The sequence below is a fragment of the Hemitrygon akajei genome, chromosome 25 (assembly GCF_048418815.1).
Source record: "Hemitrygon akajei chromosome 25, sHemAka1.3, whole genome shotgun sequence".
Taxonomy (NCBI): domain Eukaryota; kingdom Metazoa; phylum Chordata; class Chondrichthyes; order Myliobatiformes; family Dasyatidae; genus Hemitrygon; species Hemitrygon akajei.
In genome coordinates, this window is record NC_133148.1 from 56,146,751 (window position 1) to 56,168,150 (window position 21,400).

General features: G+C 39.2%; 1 gene segment (V, D, J or C); it reads left to right on the top strand.

Moving 5' to 3' along the window:
• The first annotated feature begins 9,433 nt into the window (after positions 1 to 9,433).
• Positions 9,434 to 20,471, top strand: LOC140716641 (Ig heavy chain C region, membrane-bound form-like). The segment is given in 7 exon segments: positions 9,434 to 9,531; positions 13,297 to 13,599; positions 15,768 to 16,073; positions 16,304 to 16,612; positions 17,474 to 17,803; positions 20,007 to 20,134; positions 20,273 to 20,471. Coding segments are annotated over 7 exon segments (1,428 nt in total).
• The last annotated feature ends 929 nt before the right edge of the window (positions 20,472 to 21,400 follow it).

Here is a 21,400-nt window from a genome sequence, read left to right on the forward strand (position 1 = left end):
CCAGATCAGCTCAATGCCATCCATGCTGTCTTAGAGTAATTGAAAATGTTAGCATATTCACCAAGCCCAGAGAACCCCTGATACTCTGCAAGCTGAGTGTTACTGATCGCTGTAAGAGCACTGTTCAGACTGAAGAATCCCGGAAAGCATCTGGTCCAGAAGGTGTACCTGGCGGCGGATTGAAGAGCTGAAATAGATAACAAGGGTACTCTCGATATTTTAAGCATCTTCCTCGGGACGTCAGAGGTACTCATCTGCTTCAAACAACCCAAGAAGAACGCGATACTATTCATTCCTTATGATGAAGTGTTCTCAGACGTTGGTCATAAGGCATGTCAATTCTGCTTAAGGAGTCACCTAGATCAAGGTTTACGGGTATTTGCCTACTGCCACGATAGGTCAACTGATGTTATTTTTTTTTTGTCTTCACATCATTGATTGCAGCTCAGTATTAAAAATATAATCCAATCGGAAATGGATCATTTTGCTGTAAGATCGGAAGTTCATGAATTCTGTATGAAACGACCCTCAATTTCTTCAGAAACAGACCCAGTTAATGTACATAAGCAAAAACCGATACTCCATTCTCAGAAATAGCACTGGTCAAACATAACTCCATATGCATAGCCCCGACATTACTCAATTCATATCTAAAGATTTTCGCCTAACTACTGCTGCAGTGTCGTATTTATGTTTGCCAACGACACCGCACTTGAGCGATTCAACAATGTAGTGACGAACTACCATTTAGAACGAAGATGGAATATGTTGAAGAGTAGTGTTACAACAACAAGAATCTGGCCAAGGGTCGCAGGCAATTCTAGATGTCTGATTCTCGACAGCAGGAAGAAGATGCTGGAGGTCAAGGGACCTGTCCCTGTTGGGCATGGGCGTTGGAGTGGGTAAAAGGATTTTAAATTCTTTGTTGTTTAGATGTCAGTTCTGCGACTAAATAGCAAATGTCATTGCGAAAAAAAAGAGCATATTGAAAAACATATCCCATTTGTTATCTTCGAAGTTTATCTAAACTCGGCGCTTCACCAGAGGTTTGACATACTTGGACAGCTGAATAGTTTAGTGAATGCAACTGACCGCATGTTTTACTCTGAACTTTTCCAGAAGAAGAAAAAGAATCACCATCCATCATCAAAGTCTCATACTACCTCGGACATGCTCTCTTCTCTATCCATGCTACCACAATCACGCAGGAAGCAGAGAAGCCATCTGTCACGCGGTCGATTTCGGGAACAGTCATTGTTCTGAAATCATCCAGCTCCTGAATCTTTATGGATAAATTTACTCAGCAGAAACCAGAAGATATTCTGCACGCACAGATTAACATAAGCACTTTTATTACTTATGCTCTGATGTATTTATTTGCACAATTGGTCTTTATTTGAAAGTTTTATATGTCAGTTTCTGCTTATGTATCCTTTTTGTAACTTCATTTAGAGCAAATACATAAAGTATTTCTTTAAATTACAGTAAATGGATCCTGGAGGCCATATTTCAAGACAGTGCATCTTTACATTTCCTACATTTATAATATATTTGTTCTACTTTTTGACTGCAGGAATGCATGAAAATTCACAGCAAGTATGGCGAGAAAGTTCCCAGGTTTTATAAATATTAATTAAGTGTAGGAGGCTAATTGTAGACATGCGTGGACGAAATAAAAGGAAAGGAAGGCAAGATCTGCCTGCAGGAGTATGTTACGGGTTACTTCATAAATGTGTACTTCCCAGCATTATTTGTAAATGGTGCAGAAATGTAGTACGTAAATGTAAGCCTGGTCGGTGGAAACAAGATCAAGACGGGTAGGATCCCAGGTCAGGATTGAACATGCACCAAATTATTGACGAAAGCATGAGCTGAGTTTGTTAGTACCTAGATCATCGTCATTCTGTGCAAATATACAAACACACACACACACACGTGCGAGCTCGCTCGCTCTCAGTACATATATTGTCAAAGGTAGACATATATTTACCATTATAAACGTATACTTTTCTTTGTTCTTCGTGCTTTTGAGTTGATGAGCCTGGAGCTTATGATGCAGTTTTAATTATATCTACACAGTCCGCATCTGGAGCTTTGTATTTAATGTACGTGCATTTCTTTGGGTTCATGAGCTAAGGCAACAACTCTACAAAATGGGCAATATTGTGCAAAGTTCTAATCGACTCATTGTAGGAATTACGAAAACAATTGAGAGACATTTCAGACGAGATGCACCAGGATGATGCCTCGTTTGCAGAAAATCTTTCTGGATGACTGTTTTATGGACTTCGGCTTTTCTCAGCGAATGGAAATGAGAGATGACATGACAAAGGTGTACAAGGTGATAAGTGACACACATCGACAGACTGCCAGAGACAGTTTCTCCTAGCAGATACATGGCAAATACTGAGTCTTTAAAGCGATTTGTGTCACACGGGGATAGGAGGCTGGACCAAAGTGCAGGACGCAGGCACTGAAGTACTAGGGGCAGGACAGGAATAAATAAAGTGTAGAACAAGATGTGGATACCAGGGCCTGCGAAAGAGACGGGGCGTGCTAGGTAATCTGGTGTCCAGCGAGAGTTCGTAGCTAGGATGGACACCGGAGTTCGTGGCTAGGCTGGATTCCGGAGTTCGTGGCTAGTCTGGATCCCGGAGTTCGTGGCTAGGCTGGATCCCGGAGTTCGTCGATAGGCTGGGTCTTGGAGTTCGTGGCTAGGCTGGATCCCGGAGTTCGTGGCTTGGCTGGTCTTAGAGTCCGTAGCTAGGCAGGATCTTGGAGTCCGTGGAAAGGCAGGAGAGCTCCTTGGGCGGCCGCCTCCCAGGTAGGAACACGGAGACCCGGGCAAGATGCGAAACACCTTGGCAGGAACGGGAACAACCCATAGGGAGCAAGGGGTAGGAATGGGCAGAGACCTCAGGATGGGCAGCATACTCCTGGGCAGGGCAGCCTCCCAGGTTGGAACGCGGAGGTCCTGGCAAGACCCAGGACACCTGGACAGGTAGCGGGCACAACCCATCACAGGTGAGGGGTAGGACGGGGATAGAGTCCCCCGGCGGGCAACGGCAGTCCGGCCTGCTACCCGTCGGAGGCAAGGAATCGGAAGGGAACTTGGTCTGGGGTGACTCCAAGGCTGACTCACTGAACTTGAGGATGAAGCCGTGGGCCTTCCAAGCGGGGACAACCGGAACGAACTGACCTGATCGGACGAAACACCTCGGAAAATGGCAAACCAGCTCATACAAGACAACCAGCGAACAGGACAAAACAGGATCAGAGCAGGACGACCCCCCAACTAGGCTCGGTCCCAGAGTCCCTATATCCACCTGCCAGCTGATAGGCAATAGGTGCACCTTCTTAAGCCAAGATGATCCTATTTGGCTTATGGGTGCCAGGAGTGACGACTGCAGGACCCGGAGTCCGCGGACCGGATCAGGACACGGGATGCGGGCTCCGGACCAGACGATAACAATTGGAAGGAAGCATATGAGGCATGAACAAGGTACTGGGACGGTATTGTAGTGTAGTACTTCTCAAAATGCTTCACAATAGTTCAATTCACGCCGCTGATTGTAAGGACTTTCCATCTTCTCTGCGTGACTGCACACTATCTTCGAGGTGCTCCAACTTCTTACCACAGTCCAAGGACTTTCTGGACATTTTCCTGTGAATAGGTTAGGATGAAACAGGGAATTTCTGAGCTGCGTGTGTCACATAGCTGTAATGCCTATTTCACACTAAAAGTCAAGAAGTAAAAAACAGATAAACACAGACGGGTAGTGCGAGAAAGCCATTCCAGGGGTGATAGTAGTAAGAAATGCAGGGGCATTTAATAAATTATTCGACAGGCTCATGCATGGTAGAAAAATGCAGGATTATGCATGAGGGAAAGTTAGATTATTCCTAAAGCAGGTCAAAATCTCACCAACGTGCGCAAAATGACCTGTGCTGTGGTATAACGTTCTACTTAGATGTTGTATGAGCTAATACTGGTCCCAGAGCCTAGGCATGTTTTGGATTCCTCGTGTTGATTGAACGATGAGCTATTCGGACCCTGCTAGAATGTAGGTTCTATTTGCCTGAACGAGCTTTGTAGCACTTTGTTTGCAACAAAACTGCGTAGATCCAGGTGACACGCGATAGAAGGTATGATATTATTGAAGGCCGCAAAGGATAGAGGAAGTTATACTGTTTTTTTGTTTGTTTTTACATAATGTGTACGGAAGGGTATACAGTTAATTTTAAAGTTAGTTTGCTTCGGGAGATGCGTGTGTCCAATATTTTTATGTTGTTTCATAGAGAATGATGCGAGGTGCTTTCGAAGCGCCACCAGGTCAGATCAATAACTCAGTTAGGTTCTGAGGTATTTGTAGGTCTGTTGTAGAAGCGGTCTGCGACCCAGATATATATATATGTATATCTATATATTTGAATTCTATTGATCAGAGTTGGTACTTCAGTCAAGTCCGTATTTGAACCTGACAATCCTTCCTTCAAATCGGTACACGTTTTGATACACAGGGAGTTAACTCATCGATTTGAATAACGTACTAATCGGAGAATGATTTGTAATAAAACATGTACACTAAAGGAATTAAATCAACGAATGTCTTTTGAACAAATATAAATATACACAAGATGCATAAACCTCCACACATATTCCACTAAGCGTCTAAAATAACTAATGCCCTCGTTGTTGAAAGCAACTGTTTGATGCATTAACTCAATCAATATCCCACCCCTCCACCCCACTCTCTCTCTCTCTCTCTCTCTCTCTCTCTCTCTCTCTCTCTCTCTCTCTCTCTCTCTCTCTCTCTCTCTCTCTCTCTCTCTCTCTCTCTCTCTCTCTCTCTCTCTCTCTCTCTCTCTCACTTTCTCTCATGTACACTCTAATTAACACAGGGGAAAAACCAGGAAGAACTGATTTTGATAAGCAGCAAAACCAGCAACAGATCCAAGTACAATAGCTGAAGGACAGATATTTAAGTGATATTTCCCCAATAGGATGTAACAGAAATAACTTCAGAAAAATGCAAAATCATTCATCAACATGCTTCAGAGATCGCTCATATTTTTAATGGCCATTTCTGTCCAAGAAGAAAAAAATATATTAAAGATGGCCACACGTTTGTCTCAATACATCTTGCTCCACTACTTCTAACATTATTTTGGAAATGTTTTAAATTCCATGTATTCCAAAAATATTGAAGTACAAATGTCATGAACGGCATCTTCCATAGAACAGTCAGACACACTCTTATCATCTTTAATCCAGGCGATTATGTTATTCTAAAGTTACTCTTGCTGCTCAATATTTTCGTTTAAGCCTACACACAATATTGCATTGATTATTTCTACGGTATCAGTGATACGATAATGTTGTTTGAGTCACTCTTTATAACGATGGTCAATGATGCACAGGCAGATCCGTATTCACCGACAAGAACATCTATTGCTTAAAGCAAGCAGTACGTGAATTCATACAATAAATGTCTTATGTTCACAACCACTAAGTTCGCTTGATTCTGCCGAATACTCAGTGAACACTACAGGAATTGATTGGGCACAGGGTTCTCCGCCGGCCTGGCATTAGTCCAAGTCCGGACTTACTCGCCATGTGTTCCAAGCAGGGTTGTTCACACTTCCATCTGCGGTGGTAATTTTTCGAATTTACGTTTTGAATTATATACGATGAATCCACATGCATATCGATTCTTTATCAAATCAAATATTGCATTGTAGTGTGATTGTCTATAGTTTATGTGCCTGTCAGTTAATTCCTTGTTATTGCTCTGCTCCAATGCAGCATCTATTTGTTGCTCTGTTGCCATCAGAAACCGTCGATGATTGATGTCTATTTATTCTCAATCAGCAGCCAGATCGAATAACTGCAAGCAATCATCTAACCTAACATTCACAACATTTGCATGTTAAATGCAGCAGAAGAACATCATACAAATATATATATATATATATATTTGGAAATGATGTCAAGTCCAGCAATTTAGCAGGAACATCATAATGCCGTCTTCAAAATATTAACCAAGCGAAGCACTTCAAGCTGATAAAATAGAACATAGAAAATAGAATGTTTTCACAAAGTGGCTGACTTCATCACATAGCGCGCAGGAAGAACAAAGAACATTAGTCTATCTGCTTCCACTGTCCTAGATTAATTAGAATGGACTGATTTAGAGACAACAGTGCAGTGCTATCGAATGAACTTTTTTCGATACACCGTACATTGAGAGCAGAGAGCATGTTTATTATTTTTTTTTCTTTTTACGCTTGAATTTGTCGACATTTATCGCCGAAACACTGTATGATTTAGACTGAGCAGTCGTTGAATGGACCGAGTTTTATTGAAAGGAGTAACATTTAATAAAGTCACAACATATGTATGTACAGAAAGACAATAGAATGACGGATTAATAAGTATGTGTACCCAACGTTTCAGTATTCATCTTTGTAGCAAGATTGTCATTTATAGCTGCAAAAACCACATAAATAATTGTAAGTCTTTCTGACTGGCTTTATCTATCTATCTATCTATCTATCTATCTATCTATCTATCTATCTATCTATCTATCTATCTATCTATCTATCTATCTATCTATCTATCTATCTATTTATCTAACTATCTGTATATATGGATCTATCTATGTATTTATATATCTATCTGTCTATCTATCTATAAAGTCATATATTTCCCTGTTTCTCCGCTTGTGACATTCTGTTCCTGTAGTTTACTGGAAACATTCTACAGTTTGTGTTTTTGTCTCTTACGTAGTTTTCACTATTCGCCTTCTTCCAGGCTTTAGAAATACCTTAACACGTCTGTACAACAAAGAATAATCCAGGTACGTTTGTTTTTGCATGTAATTCAAAATAGATGCTCTGGATCACATTAACGATTTGAACTACCGTTCATACAAGCAGCCAGCTGCGAGAAAATGTACTACTTTTTTTTTTCTTGTTCACCCATTAATATCCCGTAACAGCTGAATTTCGAATCGAGATCCGTCCATGCATTTACTTCTGCAAATGTTCGTGTTAGACTCCCCATGATCATTGAAATTGCATCTTTGACAATGACATTTTTAAGCATCGGTATGTTTTAAGTAGCATTTAAAAGTGCGCTGAATGGTTTAAGTTCTGTAGGAGGTATGAATCAATATATACATTCGCAAATGCATTGCTGTGCAAAGAAAGCATTATTGATATGTTCTATATGTTACCTAATTTAATGTAATTTTAAGTAAATCTAAACTGCCACACAGTCGGGTATGAAATATTTGCTGAGTTGAGCCACGTTGTTAACAAATAACTGAAGAAGGGAAAATAAAAACAAAGAATAACTGTTGCAATGATTTTGAATTTATTTCATTTTCCACGCCTGGTAAATGTAATCAATAAATTTGCCATCCCTCTTTCTCAAACTTCGGACATTCATGTTTTTTTTACTCAAGATGACTTTCAGCATCAATAGCTCGAACTTATTGAGAAATTTTCTGAACTTCAAAATCACACCGGATTGATCTTAGTCAAAAACGTTATATTCATTATCTGGAACATTGATACTTATATCAACAAGTGGGATGATAATCAATATAGTCGTGAATCGGGTGGCAGGAGGCGGTTCTATGCTACATGTAGTCATTGCGTTTATTCTAATTGCTACCAACCTTGAAGGTATGATTCAAGCTGGTTGTTTTGTTGGTGATGAAACGTCGCTTAAGCAAATATAACTCTGATCCTATAGGCCCCGCCCACTGTCGCGCCCATGTATTTGGTTGCTTAAATGTCAGCCATCGCTCCATAGCTCAAAGTCCCCGCAGTCGGATGCCATCAACTACTGTGCAGAGTAGCTCCGGTTGAATTCGTCAGCATGATGATATCGCTGGCTTCAGTCGGCGTGTTTCTGGCTTTATTATCCCGTGCGTAATTTGGGTTGGAAACTTCTCTCACTGTCTCAGATCCAGTCAATTTTCCATTGCGTTCAATCTCTAGCGGTTTACCCTATAAACTGCAAAGACAAGAGTCACTGTTTCAATATAATCGTCACGTTTCTTTTCTGTGTTTAACTTACAGGTGTCCATTCCGATGTCGTGATTACTCAGCCCCCAGCAGAGACTGTCAGACCCGGCGAATCAGTGAGGCTCACATGTAAAACCAGCGGGTTTGCTCTCAGTAGCTACTATATGAGCTTGGTCCGTCAGGCCCCTGGACAGGGGCTGGAATGGCTCCTTGTATACTACAGTTCTTCAAACAAGTATTTCGCTCCGGGCATCCAGGACAGATTCACTCCGTCGAAAGACTCACCAAACAATATGTTCATCGTTGATGTGAGCCGGCTACAAACGGATGATACCGCTGTCTATTACTGTGCGAGACACACAGTGCGGCGAACAAGAGTCTAGGCTGTACAATAACGGTGGGTTGAAAAATCATATTTTCTATCATAATCTAACAGTGAGTAAATATTTTATTTGCAACAATGACAGGACATAAAATGAGCGCAAATGTTCTTCAATTATCTTTTTCGAAGTATCACACATAACATCAAATTTTATTCCTGTTTCTCCACTGTGACATCAGCTGTTCATAATTGTGGAGTAGAACACTTTGTTTGATTCAATGTGAACGGTACAGGGAGAGAAAAAGAAGTAATTTCATTAAAATTCAATCCTTTTTGTATACTGTTGGTTAACTTAAAATAGATTCAAAGCATATTTCAAGCAGAAATTGTACGTGTTAGTGTCTGCAGATTTTTTGTTCGGTCTGTCTCACTGTGTGTATATAGTGGCACACTGTGCTGTAAACAGCGCAATTTCCCGTACAAAAACCTAGACAGCTAGTCTACTGATTCTTGACCATACCAGCGCAGCAAGAGCGGATGCTGAATGGACATTGAAATAAATCTTTGTGGGCATTTATAAATATCGGTTAAAAAAAAACACAAAATTAAGAGAAAAACGTCGTGATGTTCCATGAAAGCGAAGTCATCTATGGATGGAATGCGAAAGGACAACATTAGCGGACAAGCTGCTGATTATTTGTCAGGGCTTGTGTCACTGTGCCTATGGATGGCACAGTGTGTGCCTGCAATACAAAAACTTTCTGATCGCTAATTATGTACTTCAGTTGTTTTTTTCTTCTTTCATTCGATGTTTCGATATAATTCTTGATGCACTCTTTCTACTTATGCACAAAACTCTAATTAGTCGAAATGAACCAGCTTAGACAAATTCGACATTTATCTGTGAAGAAGTCTCATGATGTTTTGGCAGCATGCCTGAGATACAGTATTACGTTATTTTATATCGGAAAAATAACGCATCCTTTAGCGCACTAATGTTTTCGAATAATCAGTAATAGCTTTTTAAAAAAAAAATTATGAGTATATTCACAATTGTCGATTTTTTGCGTGCCATTTGCAGAGCCGGTAATTGTGTGATGCAACACAGGCAATATATCACTGTGATAATATGGATTACTGGGGAGGAGGCACCCTGTTGACGGTGACAGCCGGTAAGTAGCAAACATACTTTTTTCAAATAACTGCTTTATTGAATTTTAATTCCATATTTAGTTTCTGATTTTGATTAATCATTCCTCTGATTATTTTTGGCTTTAATTGAACGCTCGCTGAATATCGCTTTGATAAATAATTTGTGATAATGCCGCAATGAGATTATGGAATTCAGCTTACGTTAGACACGTTGATACAAAAAGTATTCTTGATTTAGTATTCATTTGCTCAATTAGATAATGACCTGTCTCTTTTACAACACCCCGATGCTCTCAGATAGTTTGGAATTGCAACTTCGATTAACTTCAATTATATATGTCTATCCTGTACAATGGAAGATTTTCCATTTCAATCTATTGCTCCTATCTGCGTAGAATGAAACAGAACACGAATGAGAGTATAATGCAACATCCTTTGTGAATATATGCATTCATTAGTAGAACTGGATTATCGATAGTGAAGAAGCTCCCAATATGGCTTGCAGAGAGGAAGCTCTGCAGCTCTGCAGATCTGCAGCAGTTCATGCATCACAGACTCGACACTGTATGCATCCATCTAAATCCATATCGTGGTGTTGCAACTAGAAGTTATATCACAGTAGAACATAATCTTGATATTTATGAAGCGATCCATGGAATAATAATTCAAGTATTGTCTGATATTTAGCATTATCTCAGGGATTGCGTGTTCACTTTTTTCTCACTGACTTGAGTCTTTTAAGCTATTACACATCTCTTTCTTGCAAAGGTCTGCGTAAAATCGATGTGCAGAGCATTTGTTTCCTCATTCAGGAATGACAGGGATCCGATAGTTAAAACGTCGCGTCGTTAGAATTGAAATTAGACAATAGACAACAAAATCACGAATAAGATGGCGTTTCTTTCGATATGAATAATTGAATCTGCGGAATTAGTTGTTATATAAGGCTGTGAACGCCGCCGGAAGAGTAGTGGAACGGGGGATTATGAGGAGGAAGAAAAATGGGCTTAAGAGACCACAGTCGTTAGGCAATGCAGAAGCTGTGGCTCAAATGATCTGAAATATCTGATACAACTTATTTTCATGTGATCTTATTGATGAAGCCGAAACATATCTATGTCATTTTTTTTTTTGTTTTCATTAGTTGTAGTTAATTTGCATTGATCTATTTCTTGTACTTGAACACAAAATAATTACGGGAAATTGCAGTTAAATAAAAGCTACGGTTTGAAAAAGTATAAGTTGTACGGCTGAAACGTATTGCCACCCATTGATCAAAACACCAGCATATATTAAGTGAGTCAAATAGGAAAAGAAAAGGATTTTCATCAACCACAAACTAGGAATAACTTTACTAATAATTTCAAATCCTGTGGTGGATACTTTAACCAGTATCGTAGGAATACTAATGCGGCATTATCTGTTAAACACAGTCCATGAATTCAAATACTTATTGTGATATTGTGGGCTACTGTAATAATTTATTAACTGCAGACAAATCAGTGATATAAATAAATAAACTTCTCAAGGTCATTGCACTGAAATTGTTTCGAAGGGTTTTATTTTAAGCTCTGTGCAGGAGTGGCATTGTTTAATAAATGCGAGTAGTATAGTGGATTCTATTGTTGGTTTTGATCTTTCGATTAGAGAAGAAGGAAATATTTCTACTTTTACATTGTAACATTAGATTGCCGCAAAAGCAAAATTAATGTGTTTTTTGGTCAGTGAATACATTAAAAAATCCTTTTCAACGATGATTTCATAATGATGATTTCATAAAACAAAATTAAATAATAATAATAATGTTTAAAACAGATGGAAAGGGTGCAGACAGAAGCTACAGCTTATTATGCCTACCCCTCTTACTGATACAAAAATATATTTGACGACAAACATCACATCAAAACAAAAAAATTCGTAAACTTTTAATACAATATCCAATTCCCAGTATCATTTATTTATATTAGGCCCATTCATTTTAAATCATGTATTTTGTAGTTGTTCATTTTTTTCAAATATTTCTTTGAAACTTGTTAAGTGTGGTGCATGCTTTTAAATACTGACTACAAATGTTGCGTTGATTCACCCCACTGACTGAAATGCAAAACTTTATTTTATCATTTGTTCTTATCCTTTATTTCTGAAATATACATGTTCCTCTCAAATCAGGTTGATTTTCTCTCTTTTTGAAAAAATCTTTGGATACTTTCTGGTAACTGTCCCCTTTTTTGCTTTATACATAGATCGTATTATTTTAAAATCTACCAAATCTCTGAATTTTAAGGTATTTATTTGAATAAATAGTGGATTGGTTTGCTCATAACAACATTTTATTCACAATTCGAATGGCTTTCTTTTGGAGAAGAGCAATCGAGTTTGTATTTGTTTTATATATATTTACCCCGTACCTCTACGCAGTTTAATCATCCACATGTCGTCGATTTAAATATTGATATTTAGAATATTAACTCAAGTATGTACATTTAAAATTGCAGGAAATAAATGTCTAAGATTAAATGGAACATGTCATATTTTTCTTTAAATATGTGGATCATACAACATGAACGGAGGGACAAGCAGTTTCATTATTTCAACTTGACAATACCTTGATTGGAGTTATGACTGAAGGGTCTTTAAATGCAATCTTTGCAAACTGTGTGCCTGTTATATTTATATCAGGATTAACTAGGAAACGTATAGCAACATTTCCCTGAGTAGTCTAATCTGATCGTTCCTGAAATATAAATGTTTGGAAGGCTCTGATGATATAAATAAGTGAATTTCGTGAATACTACGAATCCTTTCAGTAAAATGATGCATAGGATAGCTCTGAATGAAATATCCATGTTTGGTGAATGTCCTTAAAATTAACTAATTGAGAGAAAGTTAATTCTAGACGAATGCTACGCTGAATTGCGTGGAAAAGTACTGTAGCACTTAGCGACGTTTTCTTTATTTGCCTGCATGATTTTAAAATATTCGTATAGTCAACACAGCTTGGCGTTTTACATCATGGCAGAAATTCCTATTGGATCAATAGTGTCTAGTTTGAATATTTCACACACACACACACACACACACTCACACACACACACACACACACACACACACACACACACACACACACACACACACACACACACACACACACACACACACACACACACACATATAGCGAGAGAGAGAGAGTTACACCGATCACCACACGGAATTGCAGTGCAGGCAAAATCGTCTCCACTCAAGCTGGTGTTCCTCAATTAATTTCCGACTTTTTTTCGATATAAACTCTCATTTTCAAATTGCTGACTGACACTAATGACACAAATTTCTAAAATGTCAGAATCCACGAGTCTCTTCGCCAAACTTGCAAGGTATAGGTACCTGTATGCCTGTTATCTGATCTGCTTACTGTGTAGGCATCGTTGTAGCTGGTATCCACAGAATCAGTGTAGGGAGAGCAAAAACAAATGTAGTGAAAAAGTGTTTTATTTCCATGATGACGAGAGCTCGGGCATATACACGTGACATTGACTTGATTCTGACACGTGGTGATATCCTATGGTGTTCAAAAGAGAATGCACTGAGTATATATTTGTGGCAAGCATATCAAGGTAAGTTGATGCTATTTGTATTTCCCTGTGATTAGTATATGATTATGGTGGTGTCGGCAAATAGAAACCTACTTCCGGCCCCCGGCCCCCGAGAACAATACGATCTGTTTCTTCGAGGTTTGGACAAGCCAAAAATAAAACGTTTAATATATTTATGTGATCATGTTCTTTCAGCGGGTGTCTCTGCACCCACCGTCTACCCTCTCCTTTCCTGTGAACAATCCAGTGCCGATGAAACAGTCACCTTCGGCTGCTTGGCGACGGATTACTCCCCGGTGGGTCTCATCGTCTACTGGAAGACAGATGAAGCGAACATCACAACAGGAATGAATACCTATTCGGCTGTGTGGAACAAGAACGGAAATTACACACGCAGCAGCGAGTTAACTGTCAGCGAGACACAAGCGGGGAGCAGCACCATCTATTGTGTCGTTCAGCATAAAGATAAAGTCCAGATAGTTGAAATGCCTTCTCCAGGTCAGTGTTGAGATAAACGTTGGGTAAAAGTCGTGTAGAGAATGTATGGTTCAAAAATAAGACAAGATATGATTTAAATGCAGTGAAAATGCATTAACCTCTTCTGGAGGTCCTATTCTCCAAGCCACATTCGTTCTGCAGGGTGCCTTTGGAACACCAGATACTATTATGTAACGCACATGTTGATACTATTTCCACAGATGTATTACCATGCGTGGCACACATTTGCTCTTCATTTGTTATTATCTTAGCTCTCTACTTATATAACGCCCAGTTGTTTTAACTTCCACTGTAAAGACAGGCATTTAACTGTGAGTTCGTTCTCAGAACAAACTTATGCAAGCAACACAGGATGTCTGAGCAAGTCGTTTTTTTTCTCTCTCTAAAGTAATAAGAACTGTGATAGAAATCGCGAAACGTTTCGTGAAGTTGAAACATTTTAAATATGTTATTTTGTTTGTTATCCGCACAGTGTTCAAAACCAAGTGAACATCTATAAATCTAATTACTGACATTTCAAAACGACACAGAATATAACAGGGAGACAAGTACAGCGCAGGATAGGCCTATCTATTACACCGAGGATTTCAACCATATCAAGATCAATCCTACCGATTCATCCATAATAGCTCTCAAATGATTCCAATATATCTGTCTCCACAATTACCAAGACGCTCAAACGTTCTGCTTCAGTCATTTCTCTTCCTACCTCTCACTTAACGCAATGTAGGTTGGAAAAATATCTCGACCAAAGCAGATATCAGGAGCCAGTTCACTCCGCTGGCATATATGCCATCATTGGGAAAGATGTATCTGATTAGCTCTACAATCAGTGTTAATTGAAACAGTGAGAGCAGTTAGTGATTGATATCTGAGCAACTTGTGCATCGCACGTCCTGGTTATGAGTCCACTGAAGCCAGATTGACAACCTTTGAACAGCACTGATAACAGTTGGAGTCCCTGCTCGTATAAAGTAACTGAACAGTAGAAAACAATCAGAAGCCACTTCTGCTTTATTTTCTAAAAAAAAGAAAAATTTTCATGGACATAATTCCCCAAGTCATATAACACTACAGACAATGTTTCTACAGATGCCTGGCAACATTCATTATCAAAATAATAAAATTCTCTGGCTTACAGTCACCTGGTAAAAACCCTGTGCACAGTGAGAACAAAACGGCCACCGCCAAAGTTGTAGCTGCATCTTCCACGGTTATTCTGGTAAAATATTATACACCTCTCCTTTATAGCCCTCCAGCACATCTGCCTACATTCCTAACACATGTGCTTCTGTTGCATTCTGGGTGGGGTTAATAAAATACATACAGTAGCGTGATTACATGATTTCTGTTGTACATTTCACTCACAATGTCTCAGTAAACAGTCATTCCATGGCCTCACTCGAGACACAGCTGTGATAAAAACTCTCATCTCCAATGCTACTCCACTATATCTTTTAACTCCCTCCGTCTCCCTTTGGACATGTTATGTTCAGAAATTCCAAATTCACCTCATTTCCAAGAACTGATGCATGATCTGATTATATCATTCATTACATGAAAAAAACATTACGTTTCAAACCATTCAACAGACTATCTTTCCTCATGGTCTCTTTACACGATGTCTGACAGACCTAGCGAACATTAGTGAAACCTACCCAACAGCTCTAACAAACCAACCACCCCTCCTTCCGACTTCTGGTTAAACTCTACACATTTCTACAGGCCAATCTTTCCAATCAAAGATCTCTGTCTTCAACATAACTGCAACTCCTCCGCTCCTGCCCTTCTGCAGCCATACCTTTACCGGGAGGGACACGAGATTATCTCCAAAGCTAACTGAAATGTTGAAAAATTTACTTCGTTAAGCATTGTAAGCGTCCACTTTAAGGGCCTTGGAAGGAGACCCACAATCACAGAGACGGGGAAACGCGTTATATGGAAAATGCATTCAATTCTCCACAACTAAATACCTATTTGTACTACAGCTAGTTACTAGAATATGGTGAGACATGCGCAGATATTCCGCCGGAAGAAAGGGTAATTCAACTAAATTATTTTCTTGCTTCTGTTGTGCGTTCCTCGATGATTAACGGATTTCTTCATCAATGGCTTCTTGCCATATTGAAACCATTTATAAAAGTACGTTTATTTTGTTCAAAATCTAGAGGTACATCATCCAACTGTCGTTATCTCCGTGAACTCCCCTGAAGATATTAGGAGGAGCAGAAGAGGAACCGCAGTTTGTTCTATCACCGAATTCCAACCGGCGCAATTCACCGTACACTGGCTGCAAAATGGAGAGCCGGTGAATTCCGGCGTTGTCACGTCCCCTGCTTTTAAGGTGAATGGAAACTTCTCAGCGACAAGCCAGGTGACATTCACGGCGAAGGAGTGGTTCGCAGGAGTTGTCTATACCTGCCAGGTTACGCACAAAAACTACATGCAAAGTCGAAATATCAGCAATACTCCAGGTAAGAGACGTATCAGAGAAAATTCCACATGTCACTGTGAGTGTCGACCTCTGTCCAAATTTAGCAATTCTTGACTTTAGGATAAACACGGAACAGCATATTATTCTGTTCGAGCGAACTGTTCAGAGTCGGAGAGATCAGAAATGTTCATGTACTTTTTCAAACTCAGAAGATTAATTTCATACTCCCGATTCAGTTGTGGGTACTTAACTGATGTTAATTTGCCATAGATCCATGCTCATGCGGAGAAGTACAAGTAACAATTCAAGAACCACCAGTGGAGCAGGTCTTACTAGAGGCGAGCGTCACCTTAACATGCGTCATCACTAATGCGCCTTACGGCGTCCAAGTGTCTTGGATGCAAGGAAAGAATGAGCTGAAATCAGAGATTGCCTACCAGCCAGGAAATTCCCTCCATAGCGTGATCAGCACCCTAAATATTTCGACAGATTCTTGGTTGAGAGGGGTAGTATTCGAATGCGTGGTGAGCCACGAAGAAATGCCGACCCCAAAAAGAGCATACATCCGCTGGGAAGAAGGTAAACTGGGATTGGTAATGTATGACTTTATTTTGTGGGGGCGGCAATCTTGCACATTATTCATTGAGCTTAATCAAAACAACTGGTGGAGACCAATCAGCAGCTTGCCAATATCTGCGAAAAATCTCCCGGCTGCTGCGTCTTGGCAAACCATTTTGCTTTCTTATCCCTGATTATATACACTGAATCATCTGCTGAAACCATCGTCGGAATATGAGATGCTCTTTCATCCTACTCAGTCGGAGTTCGTTGAAGATGTAATAGATACCAGAGATAGATCAGAACGAAATAGCTGATATCCACTTTGTTTACCTTATCACTCCAGGAATGTCCAAATTCCTTTCTGCAATACCTCCCTCTTTCATTATCTGTGCAAGTTAACAGTACTTAGCTATCCATAATCATGTCGCTGGAACATTCTTCCAATGAAAGTTTAACTCAATTTTACCCTTTGCGAATATGTTCCGTGGCACTTCCAGGAATTGTTAAAGTTTAATTCATGTGCCAGGGTAACAGAATGATTCCCCTGTCCTAAAATTAAGAATGATATCTAAGTATACTGTTAAACTCTCAGCAAAGAACCAGATGGTAGAAAGATTAACATTAATCGGAGGGGCCAAATTCTCTTGTAATGCGCCTCGGGTACTTGAAGAACCTTGTACCGTTTACAGAAAAGGGATGTTGTCCTCCACGACAGCTTATTCTTACCCCAAGTACAAGCTCGGTTACAGAAAACTAACACAGAAGGGAAACGCTGTACTTTAGTATTTCTGCCGATTCACCGTTTCTTCCATTCTAAACTATCATCTTTTCATCTCATTACTTCCCGGTATATTAATTGTTTTCCCCGTTTTTACGCAGCTGTGCATCCTCAGAAGCCTTCCGTCTCAGTCCTTCTTCCGCCAACAAGTGAAGAGTCCACAGAGAACTCCATCATCCTAACCTGCTTAGTAAGTGGGTTCTCGCCTCGCAGGATTTTCGTCACTTGGGCGGTCGATGACACGCGGTTGGATTCACGCAACTACACGAATACTGCAGTTGCGGCAGAGAACGGCAACAATTCATTCTTCATGTACAGCTTGTTGTCTGTTCGTTCGGAACAGTGGTTGCGAGGTGCTTCTTTCTCCTGTATTGTCGGACATGAAACCCTCCCGATGAAGACCATCGCAAGAACCGTTAATCGGTCCAGTGGTAAACCCAGTTTTGTCAACATATCCCTTGTACTGATGGATACTGTCGATTATTGTCAATGATAATTTTATCGTTTTCATTACATGTTTAAATAAGTATCAATAAATATTTTTCCAGCAAATTTGGCACTGTCCACAAGAGCTCTTAATGGATTCCGAAGTTTAAAAAAAAAGACCTTAGAGGGTTCGAGTTTTTTTTTTTTTACGTGGACCCCTGTACACCAAGTGTTATAAGACAATGTATTGCTGCGTCAACAGAGGTTTACAAGAGACGTTAGAACACAATTTTTCCAGAGTCGGTTCCAGAGTACTGGAATTATCTATTCCCGTCTTTTTGAGTCCGCTTTATTCACAGCCGTAGAACAGTGTCTGTCGTTGCGCTTTGTATTGAAAATCAGCGCTTGCATAAATGTGTAACACATTTTGCACCCGAGAGCAGAACATATTTTTGCACCATACGGTGACGAGTTTTCTATGCATGCACTAAAATGCTTTTATTTTGCCGTTATCAAATAAATCGTTATCCTGGCCTGATAATAAAGAATGCACTGAAGGGGTCACCATGTTCTTGATGCTAAAGTCTCTTAAAATGCTCTTTGCAACATCTGAAATATATGCACAACATGGCAGTTCGAGAAATGTGGTTTGAACAGCAGTTCAACAATATACACCTGGCAGATCACTCAAATACCCCTGAAATTAGACGCAGTCAGTAACAAACACATAAATATAGATTTATCAATAAACTGGGAGAATATTGTATTCGTAAAGTGTGCGTGAAATTGAATATACTACTTTTCTACGTAAGTCTGGAGCAGAGAAAGCACGGTCAATTCGTGTTCATGAATATATAGCAACGACATATAAATTAAAGAAATTGGGCCAAAAATTGAGAAAAAAAATATCTAGGGAACCCTTCTGGGAGGAAACTCAAGCTTGTGTATTTAATTTTCTCTTCAGTAAATGTACTCCTCTGTATCATCATGTTAGTTGTTCTGTGGAGGCAAAAGTTATGAAACTTAAGTAAGGATGGAGGGGAACAATCAATTATCAACTCAGTCAATATAATATCAGCTTTCACAGAGTAGACTAGTCTGATAGAAAACTTTTCTTTGAACATGACTTTCCCGGAATTGTAGGAGAAAGAATATATCTATATAATTTATATCATTCATTATTTCGTTATTCCCTTTTATTACACGTCAGTGCGTGAAACTTCAGTACAATGCAGGTATATAAACATTAGTTGAGACATATACATAACCATGTTTAAACTTGCATCAGAATTACTGATCCCGAAATTCAGATATTCTACTTTAAACCTTCATTAATACAACAGATAAGCATGTCCGTATGCTCCAAATTATAACATACACATAACCAAAATTACCACATCTTTTGCAAATCAAAATATAAATTTGAGAGGAATTTCATAAATTGATAAGCTGGAGCCTCTATTGCTTTGGCGTAATGTTCGGAAACTTGTGCACAGGGATACCAGTCTGTTGCACGTGCTCCCGTACAGAGACAGGTTTTGAGAATAAATATAGAATCATATTCTCTATGAAAAAACAATATTCACATAAGCCTACACTAAAAATGCTTCAACAAGGTTCCCGACAGATGGATTTTGGAATGAGTCTTACAGCAGGTACATAAACATGTGATAGTATACAGGAAATCCTACTAACTTGTATTGAGTAAATGCATTATGCCAATCGCACTATTTTACCAATTCACTCTAATATCTATTTTAAATCAAAATGTTTTGTCAGCCTTATTTCCTTCTCTATTTCTGTCCATCAAATTGCGTCAACGATTTTTCTCTGAGCTGTGAATTTTGAAAACTAATATTATCAAACGTAACAAGCAAATGATCTGCTGCGCACAAGAACATTATATATTTTTTTAAAAATAGGTCAGAAATAAACAGAGTTAACTTTTACACACAATGTTATACAAATAGGAATGCTCAAGAACAAGAAATTTATAAATTTAACAACTCGCGCATTTTCACTGCAACTCAGATGTTAACTTATAAATGCTGTCAGCAATTATCGATAACAATTACATAGATACAGAAATTTCATGGGAAATTAATGATGTAAATACAACCATATCGTGTTAAAATAAGCAAAATAAGAAAGAAATGAGATCCTGCAGTGGACAACCGCGTGAATGTATGTCATTTCTGCTTCCGTTAGTTTTTGCAGAAGATATCGGTATTGAAGACTATGGGGAAGACACAGACAACTTATGGACAACTTCTTCCACATTCATCATCTTGTTCTTCCTGAGTATTTCCTACAGCGCTGCGCTAACTTTAGTGAAGGTGATAACATTTTTTTAACTTATCTTTCCCTGCATTTGGAGATGATGACCAAATGCTGAGGACGTTAACATCTTCCGGGGTCTCTAATCTCAGCACATTACTGAATTTGTCTATTCTCTATGACTCTTGTTTTCACAGGTGAAGTGATACCTTGAAAGTAGGAAGCAGTGGATTTTTCTTACGGAACTATTCACTTTTAAGTTAACATGAAAGAATGTACCACCTTTTGAAGCCAGCAAAGATATGGAGTGAATTTAAGTTTTAAAGCTGTAATGTTCATCACTGCAACTTGACATTTATATATTAAAGCTTTGTAACATGCAGACACAAGTCGATTGTTTCCATGAATGATGCCACATGTTCGGTTTCTTTAACAACGGCAATCTTCCTGCTTCCTGGCAACAAAATCAAAATAAATAATTTCCAGAGACAGCATGTTGGATTGCTCAGTTCCTTTCGCCATAGTACAACAACACTCAATAATCACAATTCGTTCTAGACATGTCATCTTAACTTTCACAAACATATAGGATTACCATAGTAGTCAGGTCCTTGACAAAAACGCCGGCTGTGCAGCTACGTGGAGATGCGAGAGGAAAGAGGTCCAACAGCAAATCACAATTCATTGCTTCTGGGAACAGACTCGATGAACAGTTACGCAGCTCCCGTGTGGGGTATATTGCTCTCAGTTCTTGACGTATGGTATATATTGGGTCGACGACACTGCAATCTTGAGGGGTATGGGATCAAACTGACAACATGGTATGCATGAGTAGAAACGGCATAAATTGGATAACACATGTTGTTCTGAAATGAGAATGCAGTTAATGAGGAAAGGAAGTAAGCACAGGATCTCGTGGGTAGTATTCTCTTAACTGAAGTTTGTGACTTTCCCTGTTAATGCTAAGTATATAATTATAACACAGGTAAATGCATTGCTGACGATTTGGTTCAGTGCCTAGGGATTCCGATTTGTGGTTCTGAATGTATGACCAGAAATGTTTATGTTGTCGAAAGCAGTGAAGAGATATTAAATATACCTTTGTGCGCAAAAGTCGGGAACTGGAAGAGAACAACCCATTCACTCAACCTACTAATCCACTACTACTACAACCTACTACTCAACCAGCTCCCTAATCCAGGCAACATCCTTGTAAATCTGTTCTGTTTTCGAAAATTCTCTTTTTTTTTCAATCTACTTTATCATTTATGTAGTAGAATCATGAAGAAACAGAAACATAGAAAACCTACAACGCATACAGGCCC